A 19575-nucleotide genomic window follows, 5' to 3' on the forward strand; every position below is an offset into this window, starting at 1 on the left:
TATGCTCCCTCATTGATACTTCCAGCCAGCTATGTTCTAGTATGTGATCAAGGTCAAAATACCCTGATTTAGCATATGTACTCAAGATCATAAACATTGGCTTGTAAACATGTGCTAATTTATGTAAACTGTTGCACCATGACTTCTCTGGCCTGCATGTAAAAAAGGCCTGTGGAAAGACTCTGGGAGATGTGGGTAGCTGCCATCTCTGAATAAGGCATGCTACTATCCCAACTACACTTTGCATCTTTTTTCACCTGCTAGGATCCCAAATCTGTTTCCTAAGGTCTGAGTCCCTGAAGGATATTGAGGCTAGGCTCAAACTTGTGTTCCTCCTGCCTCAGCCTCCAGAGTCTCAGGGATTATAGGCATGTGTCACCATAGTTCTTTTAGATTATAGTTTTGTAACCTCTACGTCTTGACCTAGCATTTCTGTGACCACTAGATAAATATGCTAAGCTTGATGGACTTCTGATCTCTCCCAGCCTTATGTCTGGGAGTGATATGCTATTTGATCCTGTAGAAGATTTCCCCTGCCTTCTTGAAAACAACATTTGAATCTCATAGGAAATACCTCCCTGACCCTTTGTAGTTTATTTGATAAAACCACTTACATTCTTTTGGGACTATAAAATCTGTGTAATCTCCTTCAAGGGAACTATGTTGATATCTCCCAAAAGCTCATGTGTGAGACAATGAGTGAATTTTCAGAGGAGAAACAGTTATAAGATGTGTAACCTAATCAGTGGATTAATCAACTGACGTGATTCACTGGGTGGTAACTGTGGGAAGGTGGGATATAGCTAGAGGAGGTGGGTCCCTGTGGACTTTTGTCCCTGTTGAGCAGAGCTAGCTCTGATTCCTGATTGCCATGTCCTGAGCAGCCTTCCTCCATCATGTTCTTTCAGTATGATGTGCTGCCTCACCTTAGGCATAAAGCAATGGAGTCAGCTGTCCATGGACTGAGCCTTCTAAAACCAGGAACCCCAAATAAATTTGCATCCTCTTTGTTGTTCTTGTCAGATCTTTTGGTCACAGCAACAAAAAGCTGACTATATGTCTTTCCAGGTAACTTGAGTTCTCATGGCATGATGCACTCATATTTGGCTCAGAGTCATTTTCTTATCTCCTCAGAACTGTTATTTTCTTTCACACTACCCAAAGTGATCTACAGACTTAATGTAATTCCCAGCAAAATACCAATGACATTTGTTCACAGAACTACAAAACAGAATGCTAAAATTCATGAAGCAAAAAAGACCCTGAATATTCTTGAGGGGGGAAAAAAAAAGCTCTGGAGGCTTCTGAGCTGATTTGAAGATATACTACAAAACCATAATAACCATAACAACATAGCATAACAACAGCAATGTATACCAATAGGACAGAATAGAGAACCTAGAAATATACATGCATATACAGCAAAGGTGCCGAAAGCACATATTGGAGAGAGAATAACTTCATCAACAGTTGGTGCTAGGAATACTGTATATTCCATCCACATGCAGAGGATTAAAAACTTAACCCCTATCTCTTACACTCTACAAAACTCAGCTTACCATGAATGGAAGACCTGAAACTCTGAAATGACTAGAGGGAAATGGGGTAAATACTGATTTTTACAGCTAATGGTTTTCTGGATAGAACTCCAAAAGCACAGGAAACAAAAGCCCAAACCGAGAAATGGGGTTACCTCTTCAAAGAAAACAATCCAGAGTGAAGAACCTACAGAATAAGAATATATTTAACAGGTATTCATCAGACGGAAGGTTAATATCCAGAACATAAAAAGCACTTAATCACAAAAAAGCAAACAATTTTTTTAAATGTGGAAATGATTTGAATAGACCCTCTCAAAAGAAGAAATACGAATGGCCCATAAATACACGAAAAAATGCTCACTACCATTAGTCATCAAGGAAAATGTTTTCTTGGGTGTTCTAAGGTGCCTATGTAGTCTTGGAGGGCAGTGCACGACCCCTTTATTTTCGGGCTTGTGGAGGGTTCTCCTGCAAACCTCTGCACAGTGCGTGGGCAGGGGAAGGGTAGTATCATAGGGAGGCACGGATGGGGAGCCCCAGACAGTTGGGCCATAACAAGCTGATGCGCGCGGAGCGAACGAAGGAGGAGACCCAGGACTGGGGGCCGGCGGCCCAAGGGCGTGCAGGACCAGGGGCGGGGTCCCCAGGGCTGGTGGAGGAGGAGCAGGAAGGCGGAGCCAGGAGGAGGACCCGCCTTCGGAGCAGGCGCCGCAGGCCCCGCCCACCGTCTCCAGGACGCGGCCTCGCGTAGGGGCGCTTTCCGCCGAGAGTCTGCAGCCACCGGTCCGCGTCCCCGCCCTAGCCGTGGAGGAGCCCGGCCCCGGTGCAGGTAACCACCCGCACGTCCCTCCCGCAGGCCCCCGGCCTCCGCCCCGCGCTGCCCGCCCGGGGCATTCTAGGTCCCGATACCTCCCGCCGTGCGCGTCCGAGGCCTCCCTCGCCCTTGCGGTCTCCCGCCTCCGACCAGGCCCTGGCCCCTTGCGATGCGGCCGCCCTCCTGTTGTCTGCCAGCCTCCTCAGCCAGGTCCCCCGCCACCCCGGCCCTGGTCCCTTCGCGCTGCGGCCGCCCGGTCCTTAGACAGCGAGGTCCCCCTGCGTGCCCGCGAGAGGCCCGGGCCCGCACCCCTGCACCTCTTGGTTGCAGCCGAGCCTTTTCGTAGGCCCCGAGGGACGCCCCCGAGGGTTCCTTGGGGTGACTGCTGCCGCAGCGTCACCAGGAGACCGATTGGTGACCCTGGTTGGTGGTAAATTGAACACTGAGGAATGGATGCGATTTCCTAGGGTGTCTGCGGTGGAAAGCAGAACTTGAATTAGTCCTTTGAAATTGCATTCACCGATTTGTTTTCAAGAAAGGTGGCCCCTGTAGACCTTTGTATTGTATTACTCCTAATATATTTTGTGTGATCGATTTTTCTTTAATTTTATTTTTGTTCGGTGACATTTGTTTTTAAACATCCACTAGCATTAGTGTTTTGAGAGGCAGTGCAGTATGTAGCAGAAACAGCTGCTGTATAACAAGAGGTGATTTTTAGAGTTCTTCAAGATGGAACGCCATCCGTCAAGTCCTCATGGCTCCATCCTCAAAATCTAAAGTGATTAACTATCTTTATCCTTTATGTTTTAATTGAAGATCTTAAGTATATACGTCTGGAGTATCTTAAAGCAAATCCCTCAGGTAGATTCTTAAGTATATACTGTATCTGTAATACCGAGAAGATGTAAGGACTCCTTTTTAAAAATATATACATATATGCCATAATAGAATTGTCACACAGCACCAAAATTAACATTAATTCCTTGACACCATCCAGTAGACTAGTAGACTCAGTCTGTTAGAATAGCCACTGATATATTCTAATGTCTTATTGAATCATTTTCAATTTTCCCCAATTGTCTTTTTAAATTATTTTAAAATAATTTCACATTTACAGAAAAGAATAATTTAAAGTACTCTACTTTTCCCCCCCAGATTAGCCAGTTTATATTTGTTCATGCTTTATTCTGTTTATACATGTGCATACACATGCTATCTAGAAGCTATTTTGACTTTCAAAATACTTTTTTTTTCCCTAAACTATTTGAGAGTGGGTTGGGTATGTCATGCATTCACGTATTCATCTTTATATATATAATCAATATAACATGTATTTCCTTAGAGCAATGATGCTCTTTTTTATAATCAAGTACAATTGTCAAATTTGGAAAATTTAGCATTGGCACATCACTTTTATCTATGTTGTAGTTTATATTCTAATTTTGCCAGTTGTCAGAAAAATGCTTTTTGGAGGTGGGTACCAGGGATTGAATCAGGGGCACTGGACCACTGATCCACATTTCCATCCCTATTTTTTTTATATATATATAATTGGTTGTTCAAAACATTACATAGCTCTTGAACAGCATGGTACTGGTACCATAACCTATTTTATATTTTTATTTAGGAACAAGGGCTCACTGAGTTGCCTAGCTGCCTCCCTTTTGCTGAGGTTGGCTTTGAACTCTCAATCCTCCTGCCTTGCTTGGTCTCCTGAACTGCTGGGATTACAGGCATGTGCCATTGCTCACACCTGTCTCAGAATGATGTTCTTTTTTTAAATATTTTTAGCTGTATATGGACACAATATCTTTATTTTATTTATTTATTTTATGTGGTGCTGAGAATCGAACCCAGTGCCTCGAACATTCTAGGCAAGCACTCTACCACTGAACCACAACTTCAGCTGCCCAGAATAATGTTCTTTATAGCGTATTTTCTTTTCTGTTACAGGATGCAGTACAGAGAATTATTCCATTTACTTACCTTGTATAGTTAATCATGTTTAATTTATTTTTTTTGTAGTTGTAGATGGACAGAATGCCTTTATTTTATTTGTTTATTTTAATGTGGTACTGAGGATCAAACCCAGTGCCTCACGCATGGTAGGCAAGTGCTCCGCCACTGAGCTACAGTCCCAGTCCCAATCATGTTTAACTTGAGACAACTCCTGAACCTTTGTTTCTCATGACACTGACATTTTTAAGAAATTATAACCCATTATTTGGTGTCATTTTTCTGAATTTTTTTTTAATGAATAGACTTAGATTAGCATTTTGAGGTTGAAATACTATATACGCAAATCTGTCCTTTTTCAGATGATAACATCTAGAAGAGCATCATGTCTACCCCTTATATGGTTAAGATGTTATCCCTTTTCTCCATTGTACTGCTAGTTTTTCTTTTCAAATTAATAAGTAATTTGTAGGGAGATACTTGCAGACTATGTAAATATCCCGTTCCTTATCAGACTACTGACTTGTACTCTGCTTGATTTAGCATCTGTTGTTGATAAATGTGGCCCAAGAATCAGTTTTCCTATAATGTTTGCAAAATGGTAACTTTCCACATCTGCCACTTTTATCAGTATAATCATTAGTAAGCTATAACATGTTGAGCACTTATTGCTCACTATCCCAGATGTGTTCCTTCAAACATATTCCTTTTTAAATTTTTTTTAATGGGGTAGAGATTGAACCTAAGGTCTTAAATGTTTAGTGTGTATTTAAAAAAAAAATACACAAGGATATTCTCCTGCCTAACTGCAGGAAAACCACTCACATGAGAAAACTAATGCATCACAACCATTGAATTCCTAGTTTCTCTTCATTTTCGCGTTTTCCCAGTTGTCCATTATATTACTCTTTATAATATGATGAAGTCTACAGTTACTCATTGCATTTAGTCATCCGGTCTTTTTGGGACTGTTTCCTCAGCCTTTTCATGACTTTCATGACCTTGATACCTTTGAAGCTTATAGATCAGTTATTTTGTAGCATCCTTTAGTTTGGGCTTATCTGATGTTTCCTTTTGATTGGATTCAGGTTATACATTTTTACAACATATGTCCAGAGGTCTTCTCATTTCACCTATTAGTTGGCACATGATTTCCATTTCTCCCATTTCTAATAGCATTCATTTTGATCATTGGATTAAATGGAGTCTGCCTTGCTCCTATGCAAATATCTTGTTTTCCATCAAATGTCATATTTATTCATTTTTGTGGATTCAGTTTCCTATTTTAATACATTAATATAATATTTTGTTTGTTTTTAGAGATGGGGTCTTGCTTTGTTGCTCAGACTGGTGTCAGACTCCTGGGCTCAAGTGATCATGCTGCCTAAGCCTCTCAAAGAGGTGAGACTATAGGCAAGTCATACTGCACCAGCTTATAATTCATTTTGATGCTCAGTTATTCTCAGTTGGGTCAGTGAAACTCCCTTTTACAATGATTTCTGTGTCCTCTTTCTTCTTGGGCTCTAGCTTACTGTGCAGGGCTATCCAACTGTGTGATCATCATTCTTCCAAGATTCTCTTAATGGCCATTCTCCCAAGATTATGCTCTCCCACTCTGCCTGTACTCTCATGCCTCATGCATATTAGGGCCTTCACCTGAGTATCCTCTTCACTCTGCTTGGCTCTAATGGACTATTCTTGGCCTCTGCCATAGCCATCCCACCCCACTCAGTGTGGGGCTTGTCAGGCATCTCTCACTTCATGCTATCTCAGGACTTTGTTTTTCTTTGAGCTAGTTGGGGCTTTCCCACAGCTTGGTGGGCTCTGGGCATTAGATGGCTTATGCAGTGATTGGTGCTTCATGGGTAATTATTCCTAGGAGCAAGGTAGAAGGTGTATTATGTTTTATGATTTAGCCTTAGAAAATGCATAGCATCACTTCCATTGTACTCTCTTAGTCATATAATCATAAAATCTGGCCCTACATCAGAGGAGGAGGCAAAGACCACAGCACTCAGTGGGAAATGTATCAAAGTCACAGTATAAGCATTTGAGATGCAAGATTTTGGGCTGGGCATGGTGGCGCACACCTATAATTCCAGTTGCTCAGGAAGCTGAGGCAGGAGGAGGATCGTAAGTTCAGAGCCAGCCTCAGCAATGATGAGACGTAAGCAACTCAGTGAGACCCTGTCTCTAAGTAAAACACAAAATAGGGTTGGGGATGTGGCTCAGTGGTTTAATACTCCTGAGTTCAATCCCAGGTACCCCCCCCCAAAATAGATTTTATTCTAGCCATCTTTGCCAACTGCAGTCTGCCACAGTGAGCAAAGGAAATGACATAGATAGAAACTTTGTCATCAGGATCCTTCCCAGTTCATATTTATCTTTATTGTATGAAAAATAACTTATTAAGAGGCCAAATACATTTTGCCTGGCTATTTAAGACATGAGATATTAAATGATTCCTCAGTCTCTTACCTTAAAGTGTTAATTTACAGGGCTGGGATTATGGCTCAGTGGTAGAGCACTTGCCTAGCACGTGTGAGGCTACTGTGTTCGATTCTCAGCACCGCATATAAGTAAATAAAATAAAGGTCCATTGACAACTAAGAAATATTTTTTTTTAAAAAAGAGTTAACTTACTTGAGCTATTGAAAAAGTAATTATCAAAACTTTATGAAAATTCTAAATTTAGATGCTTAATAAACTATTATTACTATTATTTTCAGCATCTTATGAATGGTTTTTACTTAATTAGCCATTGATATCTCAACAAGCATGGAGATAAGATTAGAAGTTTTGACATCAACAAGCATCAAGCAGAAAAAACCCTGGCCTAGAATTTCCTGGTTGGGACAGGTGAGTTTTTCCTTGCTCATACAATACCAGTTTTATATATGTTAAGTGTGTGTGTTTTTTCTGTAAGATATAGGATGTCCTAGAAGCTCAAAGAAATCAAGCAGCAATTTTAGAGAATTTCTTGCCCCCTGAATAGGGTTTTGCTTGTGTTTTGTTTTTGTTACAAGCAAGTTAGCTTCAGAAAGTTAGGTGGTCTGTCTAGAAGAAAATTTTTACTTTCAGAAAAATTTTTTCTTTGTTATGTTTAAGTAGGGTAAGATGGTATATATCAGAAGGAAATGTTTAGTCTCCTGAAACTCCTCTAGTTGAATATTGGAGTGTTTCTTACTACTGTGATTTTCATGACTCTGGCTCATCAGAGCTAAGACAGAAGAGATGAGCCACATGTGTCAATAATCCAGGAACACCATTCATAAAATCTAACGTAGGTTCTTTACCTTAGGGAAAGTGGTGTGTGTGTGTGTGTGTGTGTGTGTGTGTGTGTGTGTGTGTGTGTTTTATGTGTGTGTGTGTTTTATATGTAATAAATAGTGATTAATGAAATAAATAAAATGTCAAATTTCCTGTGAGAAATTTTATCACTAATTATCAGGCATTTTCAATCTTTATGACACATCAGAATCATCTGAACAGGTTATTAAAACAGATTGTGGTGTACAACCAGAGATATGAAAAATTGTGCTCTATATGTGTAATGTGGATTGTAATGCATTCTGTTATCATATATAACAAATTAAAATTAAAAAAAAAAAAAAACACCACCAAGTTTCCAACTCTGCATCTTTTGGAGGGTTGTGTAGTTTGCATTTCTGACAGATTCTCAGGAGCTGCTTGCCGCTTCTGTCTCACAAATGCCTTGAAAACCCCTGCTCCAGGTTGTACAAAACCAAGGTTCATTCAAAACAGCCTACTTTTGCTGGGCATGGTGGTGCACACCTGTGATCCCAGTGACTTGAGAGACGGATGCAGGAGGATCACAAGTTCAAGACCAACTTCTGCAAGTTAACAAGACCCAGTGTCAAAGAATAAAAAGGTCTGGGGATGTAGCTCAATGGTAAAGTGTCCCTGGGATCAGTCTTCTGTATCAAAAAGTAAAATAAGTAAATAAATAAACAGCTCACTTGTTCTAATCAACAGATGATCTGTGTCAAGGGTTTATGAATTTTTGAAGCCATATCCATGTTAATCTAGTAAATCATATAAAAACTTACCAATACCACTTTTAAAACTGATAAGAGATTAAGCAGTGGGAAACAGTTTTGGCTAGCAGAATTGGAAGATACTCCTATAATGTTAAATTTCAAAGAAATTTCAGTGTGGCTGTTAGGCCACCTTGCTTATTTTTTATAGTGTTGGGGATGGAACCCAGGGCCTCATGCATGCTAGGGAAGAGCTCTACCACTGAGCCACACCCCCAGCCCATAAGAGTTTTAAAATGGAATAAAAAATCTTTAAATTACTATAGAATAGCAACCTTAGTGTTTATTTTATGATTTGTGATATAAACTACAATCTTTCCTAAGTGTTATTTTGTTTTCCCTTCTGGCATAATTTATTTAGACATTAGATAAGAAGTTGAATTAATTTTTGGAATCACCTAATCCTTCACATGTTTTTTTTTCTCTTAGGAAAATGAAGCTGTTTTTCTTTTGGATGGTAAATTCATAAATGAGATTAATTTGCTGTCAGGAAGAACAAAGAAGATTCCTAGTCTGCAGACTTTGTTGAAGAATGTTTTTGTCCTGACAACATCCAGTAATGGTTAAGTAATACAGATATTTTTAAAAGGCTAGACTTACTGTGTTTTTTAAAAACTTAGAGCAATATTAAGAGATACATTAGGTTAAGAATTGCATTTCTTTTGAATGCAGATGCCTGGTTGGCTGGGGTACTCACCACTGGGGAGCTTTTCCTTTGGAACAAAGATCAAGATTGTTTGAAAACTCTACAAGTAACTGAACAGCCTAAGGAAATGATAAAAGCCTCTGTAGGTGGGGACTTTTTATTTGTTAAGTTGGTTTAACTGGGAGAAATAAAAGGAAAATAGGATGAAACATTTTTCTATTATTTTGAAAATGTATCTCTGTGTGCATTTGTGCATATATATTTTTCTGTATATATGTTTTTAAATTTTTTGGTAGTGTTTTTCTGTGATACCTATGTTTATCTATGATACATAGATAAAACTTGAAGAAAAGTCTGCATGCCTAACATTCTGCAATAAGTGGGTTCCTAATGCCATATAAGAAGTCTGGGAGATTTAGACTTAGAGGTTTAATTGGGTGATTTGTTTTGTTTTATTTGTTAATTAGGAAGCTCTTTAAGACTACACTTGTATGTTTCTGGAAATGGAAAAAGAGTTCTGCTTATAGCACCTTCTGGATGTGTATTTCTTTGGGAATATTTGGAATTAAAGAATATTGTATCTTCAAAAAGCCTCGCATTGGTGGGTCAGTGGTCCCAGATCATACCTGAAGAAGCAGTTCTTTTGCCTTCCACTGATGATAAAGAAGCTGTAGTGAATGCTGTTTTTGTAGAAAATGAGGTAAAATCCAAAGCAGACGATGTGGCAGGAGTTGAGATCTCAGGCTCTAGGAACAGACCCTGTCTGAGAAGCTATTTAGTGGAGGGTGTGATGATATAGTTGTCCGTCTCTAATCAATTATCATAGATGTTGTGAAATTATTGTATGGATAAGATATACTTCTTGAATCACATATAAACAAGTGTTTATTAGAAATGAGAACTTTTCCCCCCTAATTTAAAATACAACTTGTTTTGTAATTTGTCAAGCTAGAATTGGTGGTATTAAATAAACCTTTTAATACTCAGGAAACAACAGATTTATTAACTAAAAATAAAACATTTAATATAGCTGTGTGGTACTCTGCATGTGTGGCTTAACATCTCATCTAATGTGTATTAGAAATTGCATTTTGAAGTTTTATTGCCACTGCTAACTGGGGTGATGCTGTAATATAAATAATTTAAAAGTAGTAAAAAAGAGAAAAATAGCCATTTAAGAATTGACTACTTATAGAACATGTATAAGACCCTGAGTTCAATCCCCAGCACTGCCCTCCGCCCCCCCCAAAAAAAGAAAAACTTTTGACTTATAATCACAATAAATGGCAGTGTTTAATTTTTAAAAATTGGAAAAAAATGATACATACTATTTGTGCATTTTATGGGGGTAAATTATGGTAATTTGATACATGTATATATTATGCAATAAATAAACTTAATAAGTATTTATGTGTTCAAAAATAAATATTTTTTGGTTTTTTTGGGAGGGCTGGGGGTGTGGCTCAGTGACAGAGTGCTTGCCCTGCACATGTGAGGCATTGGGTTTGATCCTCAGCACCATATAAAAATAAACAAACAAAATAAAGATATTGTGTCCATCTATAACTAAAAAATTAAATTAAAAGAATTTTTTTAAAATTTGTTGATGGACCTTTAGTTTATTTATGTATTTATATGCGAGGATAAGAATTGAACCCAATGCCTCACATATACTAGGCAAGTGCTCTACCCCTGAGCTATAACCACTGCCCCCAAAATGAATATTTTTTTATGTGTTGTGAATTTCATACTCTCATTTTGAAGTTTATCATAGGTTATTTTAATCAGTAATTATCCTCATGTACTACAGAAAAACCAGAGCTAGTTCCTCTTCTTTAGAGTTTTTTGTTACCCCTTATTGAAGTTCTTGAGAAGATAAACTGCAACCTGAGGGACTGGACTGGACTATTGCTCGGTAGTAAAGCACATGTTTAGCATGTGTAAGACCCTGGATTCAATCCCCAATGCCAAACCTCTTCTCCACCCCTAGTCCCCACCTGATTCCCGTTTGGGATCTGCCTCTGACTCCAAAAAAAAAAAAAAAAATTACTTAGTTTTTAATTTAATGTTAAGAATAAAAATATATTGCCAGGTGTGGTAGTACACACCTGTAATCCCAAGGACTTGGGAGGCTGAGGCAGGAGGATTATAAATTTAAGGCCAGCCTCAGTGACTTGTGAGGCTCAAAACAATTTAGCAAGATCCTGTCTCTCAATAAAACTAAAAAATGCTATGATGTACCTCAGTGATAAAGTGCCCCTGGGTTCAATCCCTGGTACAAAAAAAGAATATAACCAGGGTCCCAATAGTTTTCATTTGTTTATTTATGATGAGAAATATGTTTTTTGTACCTTGATTTATTTTCATATTAATTTTATACTAAAATATATTAAATTTATCTACAGTTATTTGGTGACTGCTGCCTGTGTTCATTTACATTTTATTCTGGGGAATGCCTGAAGTTAACGTTTCTAGCAATTCGGTGGCATGAGAATGTATTTACCCCTTTAAGGTGAGGTAAATGTTTGCTTCTTTCTTATTTTCTGTCCCTATTAAAATATCATTATCTTTTGGTTGTATGCAATTAAGATTTGTAAATGTTAGTGTGAATTTCAGTTTCTGAGGCTTCACAAATCCTTTTTCCCACCTTTCATTTCTAAATGTTTTAAAGTTTTTCTTATTTTTTTGTTCTGTTTATCTTTTTGAAAGTGAGAACATGTAAAAGACAAGCCATGCTGTGGTTTTCCTTGTCTTAAAGCTACAAGAACAACTACATTATGGAAAGTCACATATACTGTTGTGCATTTTAAATGCTCAAGTGCTTTTTTTTGGGGGGGGGCAGGAAACTAGGGATTGAAGCCAGGTGTGCTTAATCATTGAACTACATCCCAGTCTTTTTTTATTTTTTATTTTGAGACGGGGGCTCACTAAGTTGCTGAAACTGGCATTGAACTCATGATCTTCCTGCCTCATCCTCCAGAGCTACTAAGATTACAGTCATATGCCACCACACCTGGCTCAAGTGCTTTTTTTTTTTTAAATATTTTTATTAGTTGTTTATGAACTTTTTAATTTTATTTATTTATTTGTATGTGGTGCTGTAATCGAACCCAGTGACTCACACATGTTAGGCAAACGCTCTACCATGGAGTCACAATCCCAGCCCCCATCAAGTGCTTTTTAATTAAAATAGTTTTATTCTAAAAAGTTCAATAAAATATAAAAATACATTAGAAGCTCATAAGGTCTAGGATTTAATAAAATGTTAAAAATTTTTATGCCAATAGGACTTTATTAAAATTTTATTAAGATACTTTACATGAAATGAAAAACCTTTTTTTCAATCAATAATTTTTTTTAATAGCAAATGGGGGCATTTTTAAATTTTTATTTATTTTTTATATGATGCTGAGGATGGAACCCAGGGCCTCACATGTACGAGGCAAGCTCAGTCACTGAGTCACAATTCCAGCCCCAATCAATAAATCTTAAGTGTACAACAATATAGACTTTGACAAATATATACATCTATGTAATTATTACTCAGATGAAATGTAGAACATTAACAGTATCCAAAAAATTTCCTTTTTAACTTCTTTAATCCTTGTGAAAACGTTTGCTATGATGTAAAAATGTGATTATCTAAACATTTAATTGAAGTAGATGTATTTAGGATTGACTGTGAAACCTGGCTCTGTTAACAAACTCTGATATTGAACATGTTTAATTGACTGATAGCTAATCTTTTGTGCCCTGGATAAAATAACTTATCTTTCTCCTTCTCCTTTGTCCTCCTCTTTCTCCTTCCTCCTCCCTCTTCCCTCTTCCTTCCTCTTCCTTTTTCCATCCCTTTCTTCTCCATCTCTAAGAGGCCTAATTGCGCACTTTTAGGGATTTAAGTGGACTCTATACTTTTTTTTAAATTCATAGTTGGACAAAATACCTTTATTTTATTCATTTATTTTTATGTGGTGCTGCAGATCGAACCCAGCACCTCGCATGTGCTAGGCAAGTGCTCTACTGCTGAGCCACAACACAACCCAACCCTATAATTTTTTGTAATGAACTATGTATATCAGTTTTACAGTTACTACACAAGTTGGGTATGTGACACAAATCTTTAGTCCAAGGTACTCGGGATTCTGGTTTAGGGGTATCTCTTGAACTTAGGGATTTAAGCCCATCTTGGGCAGTATAGTGAAAATCCGTCTCAAAAACAAACAACCCCTCTAAAGTGTTGCTATGCTTCCTGTGTTCAATTATTTATTACTTTCTTAGGTCATTGCCCTACCATGTTCATTGGGCACAACAGGATTGTCTTCTGAGTAGTCTGATTCCCACATGTGAATCCATAAAGTCAAGAGGAGCACTAATTTCTGCATTTTCAAGAGATGGCCTCACCCTAGCAGTAACTCTTAATCAGACAGACCCAAAGGTCAGTAAATCTAATCTGTGTTGGAAGATACTCTATGAAAGAATTTACTCCAGCTTTGAGGCTTATTTTCCTTCATGACAGTTTTTTTTTCCTATTACTCAATGTTCTTTAAATTGGTGTTATCCCTCCCTCTGCTCCCCCAGAATTGAATACAGTGCCACACATGTGCTAAGGAAGCACACTTCCACTGAGTTACACCCTAAACTCAGTCCTAAATTGATGTTTTCTAATGCAGCTTGCCATTTGGATTGGTACGGTTATTTAAGTTAGCTGCCATAATTTTCAGAAGTTTTTCTTTAGAAGTGAAAAGAGGGTTAGGGAAAAGGAAGAAAGAAGAGTAGAACAGTAACTGTGATGTTCTTAAGGTGGAATAGAAAAGAGCAAGGAATTGTAGGGGGTCAGTACTGTCTTATCAATTGGAAAGAGTTCCTAGATGGTTTATAATAATGACAGATCTTTGTCTCCAGAGTTGTAAATAATGATTACAGTAAAATAATTATAATGTTTTTGTGGTATTGTTTTCCTTCTAGGCAACTCAGGTATTATTTATAAACACAGTGAATTTTGTTACTCTCTGTGGTAGCCTTAAAGGATGTAGTAATAAGAATCCTGTGGTTCCAGCTACACTTGTCAGGTACAGATTCTGATTATTTTTCTCAGTAGTACTTTCATTTTCTTTTCCAACAGCTTAAGAAGTTGAACACTAATAATTCCATAGGTATCATTTAGACAGGGGCTACAACTTCTTTAAGCATTTGTGCTTGATAAATTCTTAAAGTTGCTTTATATAAGGAAAGCCTTAATAATTTTTCAGAAGGATCTGGTGGGAGTAGAAGATTCATGAATGTATCTTTTCTCTTTCATTGTTTTCTATGTCCTCCTAGAAGGAATGGGATCATACATAGGTAGAGCAGTATTGGGTGTAATTGGAGGGGCTGAAATGAAGAAGCTTGGGCTGAGTAGATCATTATTCTCTGAGGCATATTACCTCCTGAACGGTTGCATCCTGTGTTGCCGCAACATTGTTGGCTACTTTGGATGTCACATGAGCTACCAATAGGACATATGTAGGATTATAGAGTATGAAGATTTTCTCCTAGAGCTCCTGACTTTCTTTTCTTAACACTTGTCTGTGCTATTTCTGAATTTTCTGGTCACCCTATCCTCCTTCTTCATTTTCTTTCCTTCTCCAACAGTTCCTTCCCAGAAGTATCACTAATCTCAGGTCAGTGGTCGGTTTGAGTTAGTTGTCCATCATTTTCATGAGGCAGAGCTGCTTTTTGTTCTTGTGAAACATTTACATTATCAGGTAGTTAAAAGTGTGGTGATGGTAACACCTTTGGGAGGAGACAGGTTCTGCTGTTGAGCACTCTAGCAAGCTGCAGGACAGGCACAGCCTTGAAATCTGTCCATAGATCTTGGTTGTAGACTCCATTAGAAAATTCATTCTAAATAAAATGTGACTAAACATCTCACTCCAGGGAGTATTTCCATTTTTAAATTGCTTATGAATCTTAATAAATTTCTAGTTGGGATAGTGTTGCAGTAGATGTCTATGAGCAAGCTCTTTTTTCTAGGAAGTAAAATTCATGAAGTAGCTGTGACAGTTGCTTTCTATCAATTTCTTAACTCTCGTGTTTTGAAATATCTCACTCCTATACGATACAGCCCATTATAAACTGTTGAATACATTGTAGAAAGTCCTATCTAAACATGATGTGCCATGTTCTTTCTAGGTCCTATTGGGTAGGTGATGTCAGCTGGACACATGATAGTCTTTTCCTGGCTTGTGTGTTAAAACGTGGTTCCCTGCTGTTATTGACCTGCCAAGGTGAATTGCTAACATTAATTACATTTGGTTGCTCTATTGAATTTGGGCCAGCAGAATTTATTCCTCTTCATCCACTAATAACATATAGGTGAGACATTTGAGTTGTTTTATTTTCAGAAGTTTTTCTCTTTTGGTATTACTTTTACTGTGTATTTTCAAAAATAATTTCATCTTCAATTTGTCTTTTTCTTTCTTTGAGTTTGTCATCTCAATATCTGTTTCTTATTTATAGTTTTCTTCTATTTCTTTTTGTGGCTTAATCGTGGTGAAAATTTGACATTGTGACTATGTGAGTATAAGTTATTTAAATATGCAATAGCACTAAAAATCTGTTTTTATATAAAAGATAATAAAAGTCTGATATGACTTTTATTGTTGTGAAAGAATAGCATATAGATAAGTTAATAACTCAAAATTAACTATACATGGATTGCACTTCTACCCAAAGGGTGGAAATTGTTGGTAATGGATAAAAGACTTTAGAATTTAGCCATGTTTTAAAATTTTAATTGTGAAATGAGGTGGTAGTTTGGCTTTGGAGCCAGATAGATCAAGATTCAGATGTTGGTTTTCTACTTCATTGTATTGTTCAGTTGTTCTTTAAATCTCATTTTTTTTCCCTTGTGAATTGAAGATGAGGAAGTGCAGTAAGATGATATAGTTACATAATTATAAATCACTAAGTGAGGTTCTCATTTAAAGTATAGAGGTATTCATTATTTTGAAATTAGAAAAGTGTATAAAATGATACACTCCTATAATTCTATTCCTTGAGGAACAATTAACATTTTAGTATGTTGTCATCCAAATTTTAAAAAATATATATGTAGCATTTATAATAATAACAATGTTAATTTCTTTTTTAACACAAGATAAACTATATGATATATGCTCTTTACTACTTTGCTGTTTGATAGCATCTCTTACATATTTTTCCATTTTAGATATTATTTCTAATGGTTCTATAGATTTCTGTGGTGTGTGCACACTACAGTTAACCAGTATCCTATTGTTGGCCATTTGGCTAATAAAAAAGCTGGTTAAGAAATCTGATTAATTTTCTAACAAGACAAAAAGTACCATAAATTTATCTCCCTTTACATATGTATATATATATATATATATATATATATATATATAGAGAGAGAGAGAGAGAGAGAGAGAGAGAGATGTAGATGGACACAATACCTTCATTTTATTTGTTTATTTTAAAAATTTTTTAATATTCATTTTTCAGTTTTTGGTAGACACAACATTTTGTTTTATTTTTATGTTCTTATCAGTTTATTTGTTTATTTTTATGTGATGCTGGGGATCAAACTCAGTGCCTCACAGGTGCTGGGCAAGCGCTCTACTACTGAGCCACAACTCTGGCCCACTTCCTTTATAAAGTCTCAAACTTAATAAGCAGTGATATTAAATAATTAGAACCAGGAATACCATTAAATCAATATATATGTATATTTAAGTGGAAATTCACTCAAATTTAAAGATGATAAAATTTTACTCATCATTATCCTTTCCAAACATTCATCTGAGTTTCTTTTTCTTACCCCTCTTTAATAACAAGTATACTAAGAACTGTTAATTATATCCCTAAAAGTATATTTAAATATATTATAAAAGAATGTTAACTATTTAACTTTCTTTAGTAATAAAAATAAACTACCTTTATTCTTTTCTGAAATAAATTGTATTTTGTTAAAAACAAAACAGTAAATGGCACAATTCCAGGGGAAAAATTAAAAACTTTTAATAGTGTTTAATCACTATGTTATATTTTCTTCACAGATATGTATACATTTAATATTTTAATGTGTTTTTCATCTATTTGCTTTCTTATCATTATGTAATTTTTGTTATTTTGCTTTTTCTTTGGAATAATATAGTTGTTTTAAAAGATCTTCTCTTACTGATTCTTGAATTCTAATGTTTGTTTGCTAGACCACAGCACTTTACATTTCAAGATTCAAATAATTCTGTAGATTCATCAGCTTCTGATAGTGACCCTATGAGACAGAGGTTTTCTATAAAAGCACATTCACGGTTACCCTACTTCATTATTTCTGATGGATACATGATCACAACTCTTCGATTTCTTGATAACCTGTCTCCTTCAGTGCTCATGAGATCACTTCTACTTGATTCAACCCAGAGGCTTGAGAAAACATACCAAAGTGTGATGTTATCTAAGGTATAGTGCTTTTTGGTATTATTGGTAATGTTGCCTTCTTTTTGAAGTTGAAACTATACTAACAGTAATGTTCTTTATGTACAGTCAACCAGAGAATTTTTAATTGCTTATAAAAGAATAAATATAAATTTTGTTCTTGGAAATCTTTTCTCTTTTCATCTATAGCCAAAAGGCAAAGGACTGAACTTGCAATCACTGGATTCCCTAAGGTCTAGCCTGTTAAAACAGCAAGGAAATGAAAGTTCAGCTGATTCTACTGTCCCCAAGTTTTTGCGAACAGAAGAAACAATAAAGTTAAATGAAAAAACAGATTTTCAGGTACTTTGAACAATTACATCCTGACCATATTCCAGGAAACACATTTTGTTTTTCACTTGTTACAGGGAAGAGAAATTTGAGAATATCACAGTGATTCTACTTATGAAGATTTAAATGGTATTAAGTGTAATCTTTTCCTTTATGTTTAGGACTTTGAAGCAGAAGAAACTAATGAAGGCAAATACTTTCCAAACACCTTATTTCCTTTTTGGAGCCAAAAAAGTGATCCTCTGTTTATCAGTGCCAAGGAGGGAAGATTGGAATTTGCATCTATGTTTGATACAATACATGCAAAGGATGATATTAAGGAGACAGACAAAACCATTACAGAACTGCATTCTATTCAGAAAAATCTTCTTGCAGCATGGACTGTAGGAATTTCAAAAAATGTGATAGAAAAAAGTTTAATGTTAAATTATACAGTAGTTTGTATCACCCATTTTTTCTACATTCTTCAGTTTGTAAAGTGTCCTTTCCCAAAACTTAGTATTTTTTTAAGCAAGATCCCAAAACATAATTCATGGGTACTTTGTATCTTCCAGCTTTTTCATCAGTGTTTATCCACCCAGTATTGGGATATGAGATATAGGCAAGACGTGAGACATTTGATAAAACTGACCTCAAATACTATAAAGCTTTTGCTGACTCAGCAACAAAAGGGTCACTTACTCTCAGAGAAACTTTTTGCCTGCTTTTATTTACTTAGAATGGTAGCTGACAATTTAAATGGCGTATATCAGCTTCAACCTGAAGTTATTTCAGCATCAGCTGATGGAAGTAGAACAACAGATCAAGACTCATTGGTGGTATCTATTTTTCAAATGTTTCAAGACAGTAGTTCTCAGGAAAACTGGTCTTGGAAGTCATCTTTCAAGATTCATCCTCAAGTAACAAATCTTGTTCAACAACCGAGTCACAGGTATAATTATCTACTTTATTATTAAAATACCATTAGATTTTCCAAACTGTAAAATTTATTATTTTAAAGTATACTGCTCAGTGGTTTTTCATATAAGATTGTGAAACTATTAGTACTAATTCCAAAATATTTTTAGGGCTTAGGATATAGCTCAGTTGGTAGAGTACTTGCCTCACATGCACAAGGCCCTGGGTTCAATCCCAGCACCACACACACATATAAAATTTATTATGTACATAAAAACATCTTGTTATACCTGATAAATATATATAATTTTATTTGCCTATCAAAAAATATTTTAGGATTTATGTCAAATGTCATATAGCACACTCCTTTTTTTTTTTTTTTTGGACTTAGTTAAGTACTATTAAAAAAGTGACCAAAGACACATAAAATTTTGTTAAGATTTTTTTCATATGTATTATGCATTTTTAATCATAATGTATTTAAGTCAGATCAATATATGTTATAGCAGTGAAGAATACAGGTAGAAAAATAAGATGAGGGAGCTAAACTCATTACTAGTTTGAAACTTGGTTTTGATGATTACCTAATTTTATGTGCAGATTGATTGCTCTCTGGAGAATATTGTACAAAAAAACTTTATGGTATCAAGCACAGTTAAGTCGAAGAATTCCTGAAGATGACAGACAGTTAATTGAAAATATAGCAAATGAAGCATCTACTGTCAAATCCTTGTTATGTCATATACAGGCTAATTTACAGACTGCTGGAGATCACTTGAACCAGGCCTTAGAACTTACATCAATCCATGGTCAGTGTCTTTTAAAGAATATCTAGCTCTGTAAATGAGTGAAATAATTAACTGGGCTTTGGTTTTTTAATTGGCTGCAATTTATTTG

General features: G+C 36.2%; 1 protein-coding gene across 1 annotated transcript in view; it reads left to right on the top strand.

Moving 5' to 3' along the window:
* Positions 1 to 2289: 2289 nt before the first annotated feature.
* The window catches only part of Cplane1 (ciliogenesis and planar polarity effector complex subunit 1), a 139786-nt gene continuing 122500 nt past the window's right edge, over positions 2290 to 19575 (top strand). Inside the window, exons 1-13 of the mRNA XM_077800139.1 lie at positions 2290 to 2370; positions 7070 to 7170; positions 8799 to 8931; positions 9042 to 9161; positions 9483 to 9715; positions 11421 to 11527; positions 13294 to 13450; positions 13981 to 14084; positions 15187 to 15369; positions 17226 to 17475; positions 17641 to 17793; positions 17943 to 18712; positions 19279 to 19487. Of these exons, the coding sequence (XP_077656265.1) occupies positions 7090 to 7170; positions 8799 to 8931; positions 9042 to 9161; positions 9483 to 9715; positions 11421 to 11527; positions 13294 to 13450; positions 13981 to 14084; positions 15187 to 15369; positions 17226 to 17475; positions 17641 to 17793; positions 17943 to 18712; positions 19279 to 19487 (2500 nt within the window). The 5' untranslated portion in view covers positions 2290 to 2370; positions 7070 to 7089. The remainder of the gene's footprint in view (positions 2371 to 7069; positions 7171 to 8798; positions 8932 to 9041; positions 9162 to 9482; positions 9716 to 11420; positions 11528 to 13293; positions 13451 to 13980; positions 14085 to 15186; positions 15370 to 17225; positions 17476 to 17640; positions 17794 to 17942; positions 18713 to 19278; positions 19488 to 19575) is intronic.

Source organism: Urocitellus parryii, chromosome 1, assembly GCF_045843805.1.
Source record: "Urocitellus parryii isolate mUroPar1 chromosome 1, mUroPar1.hap1, whole genome shotgun sequence".
In the NCBI taxonomy this organism is placed as follows: Eukaryota; Metazoa; Chordata; class Mammalia; order Rodentia; family Sciuridae; genus Urocitellus; species Urocitellus parryii.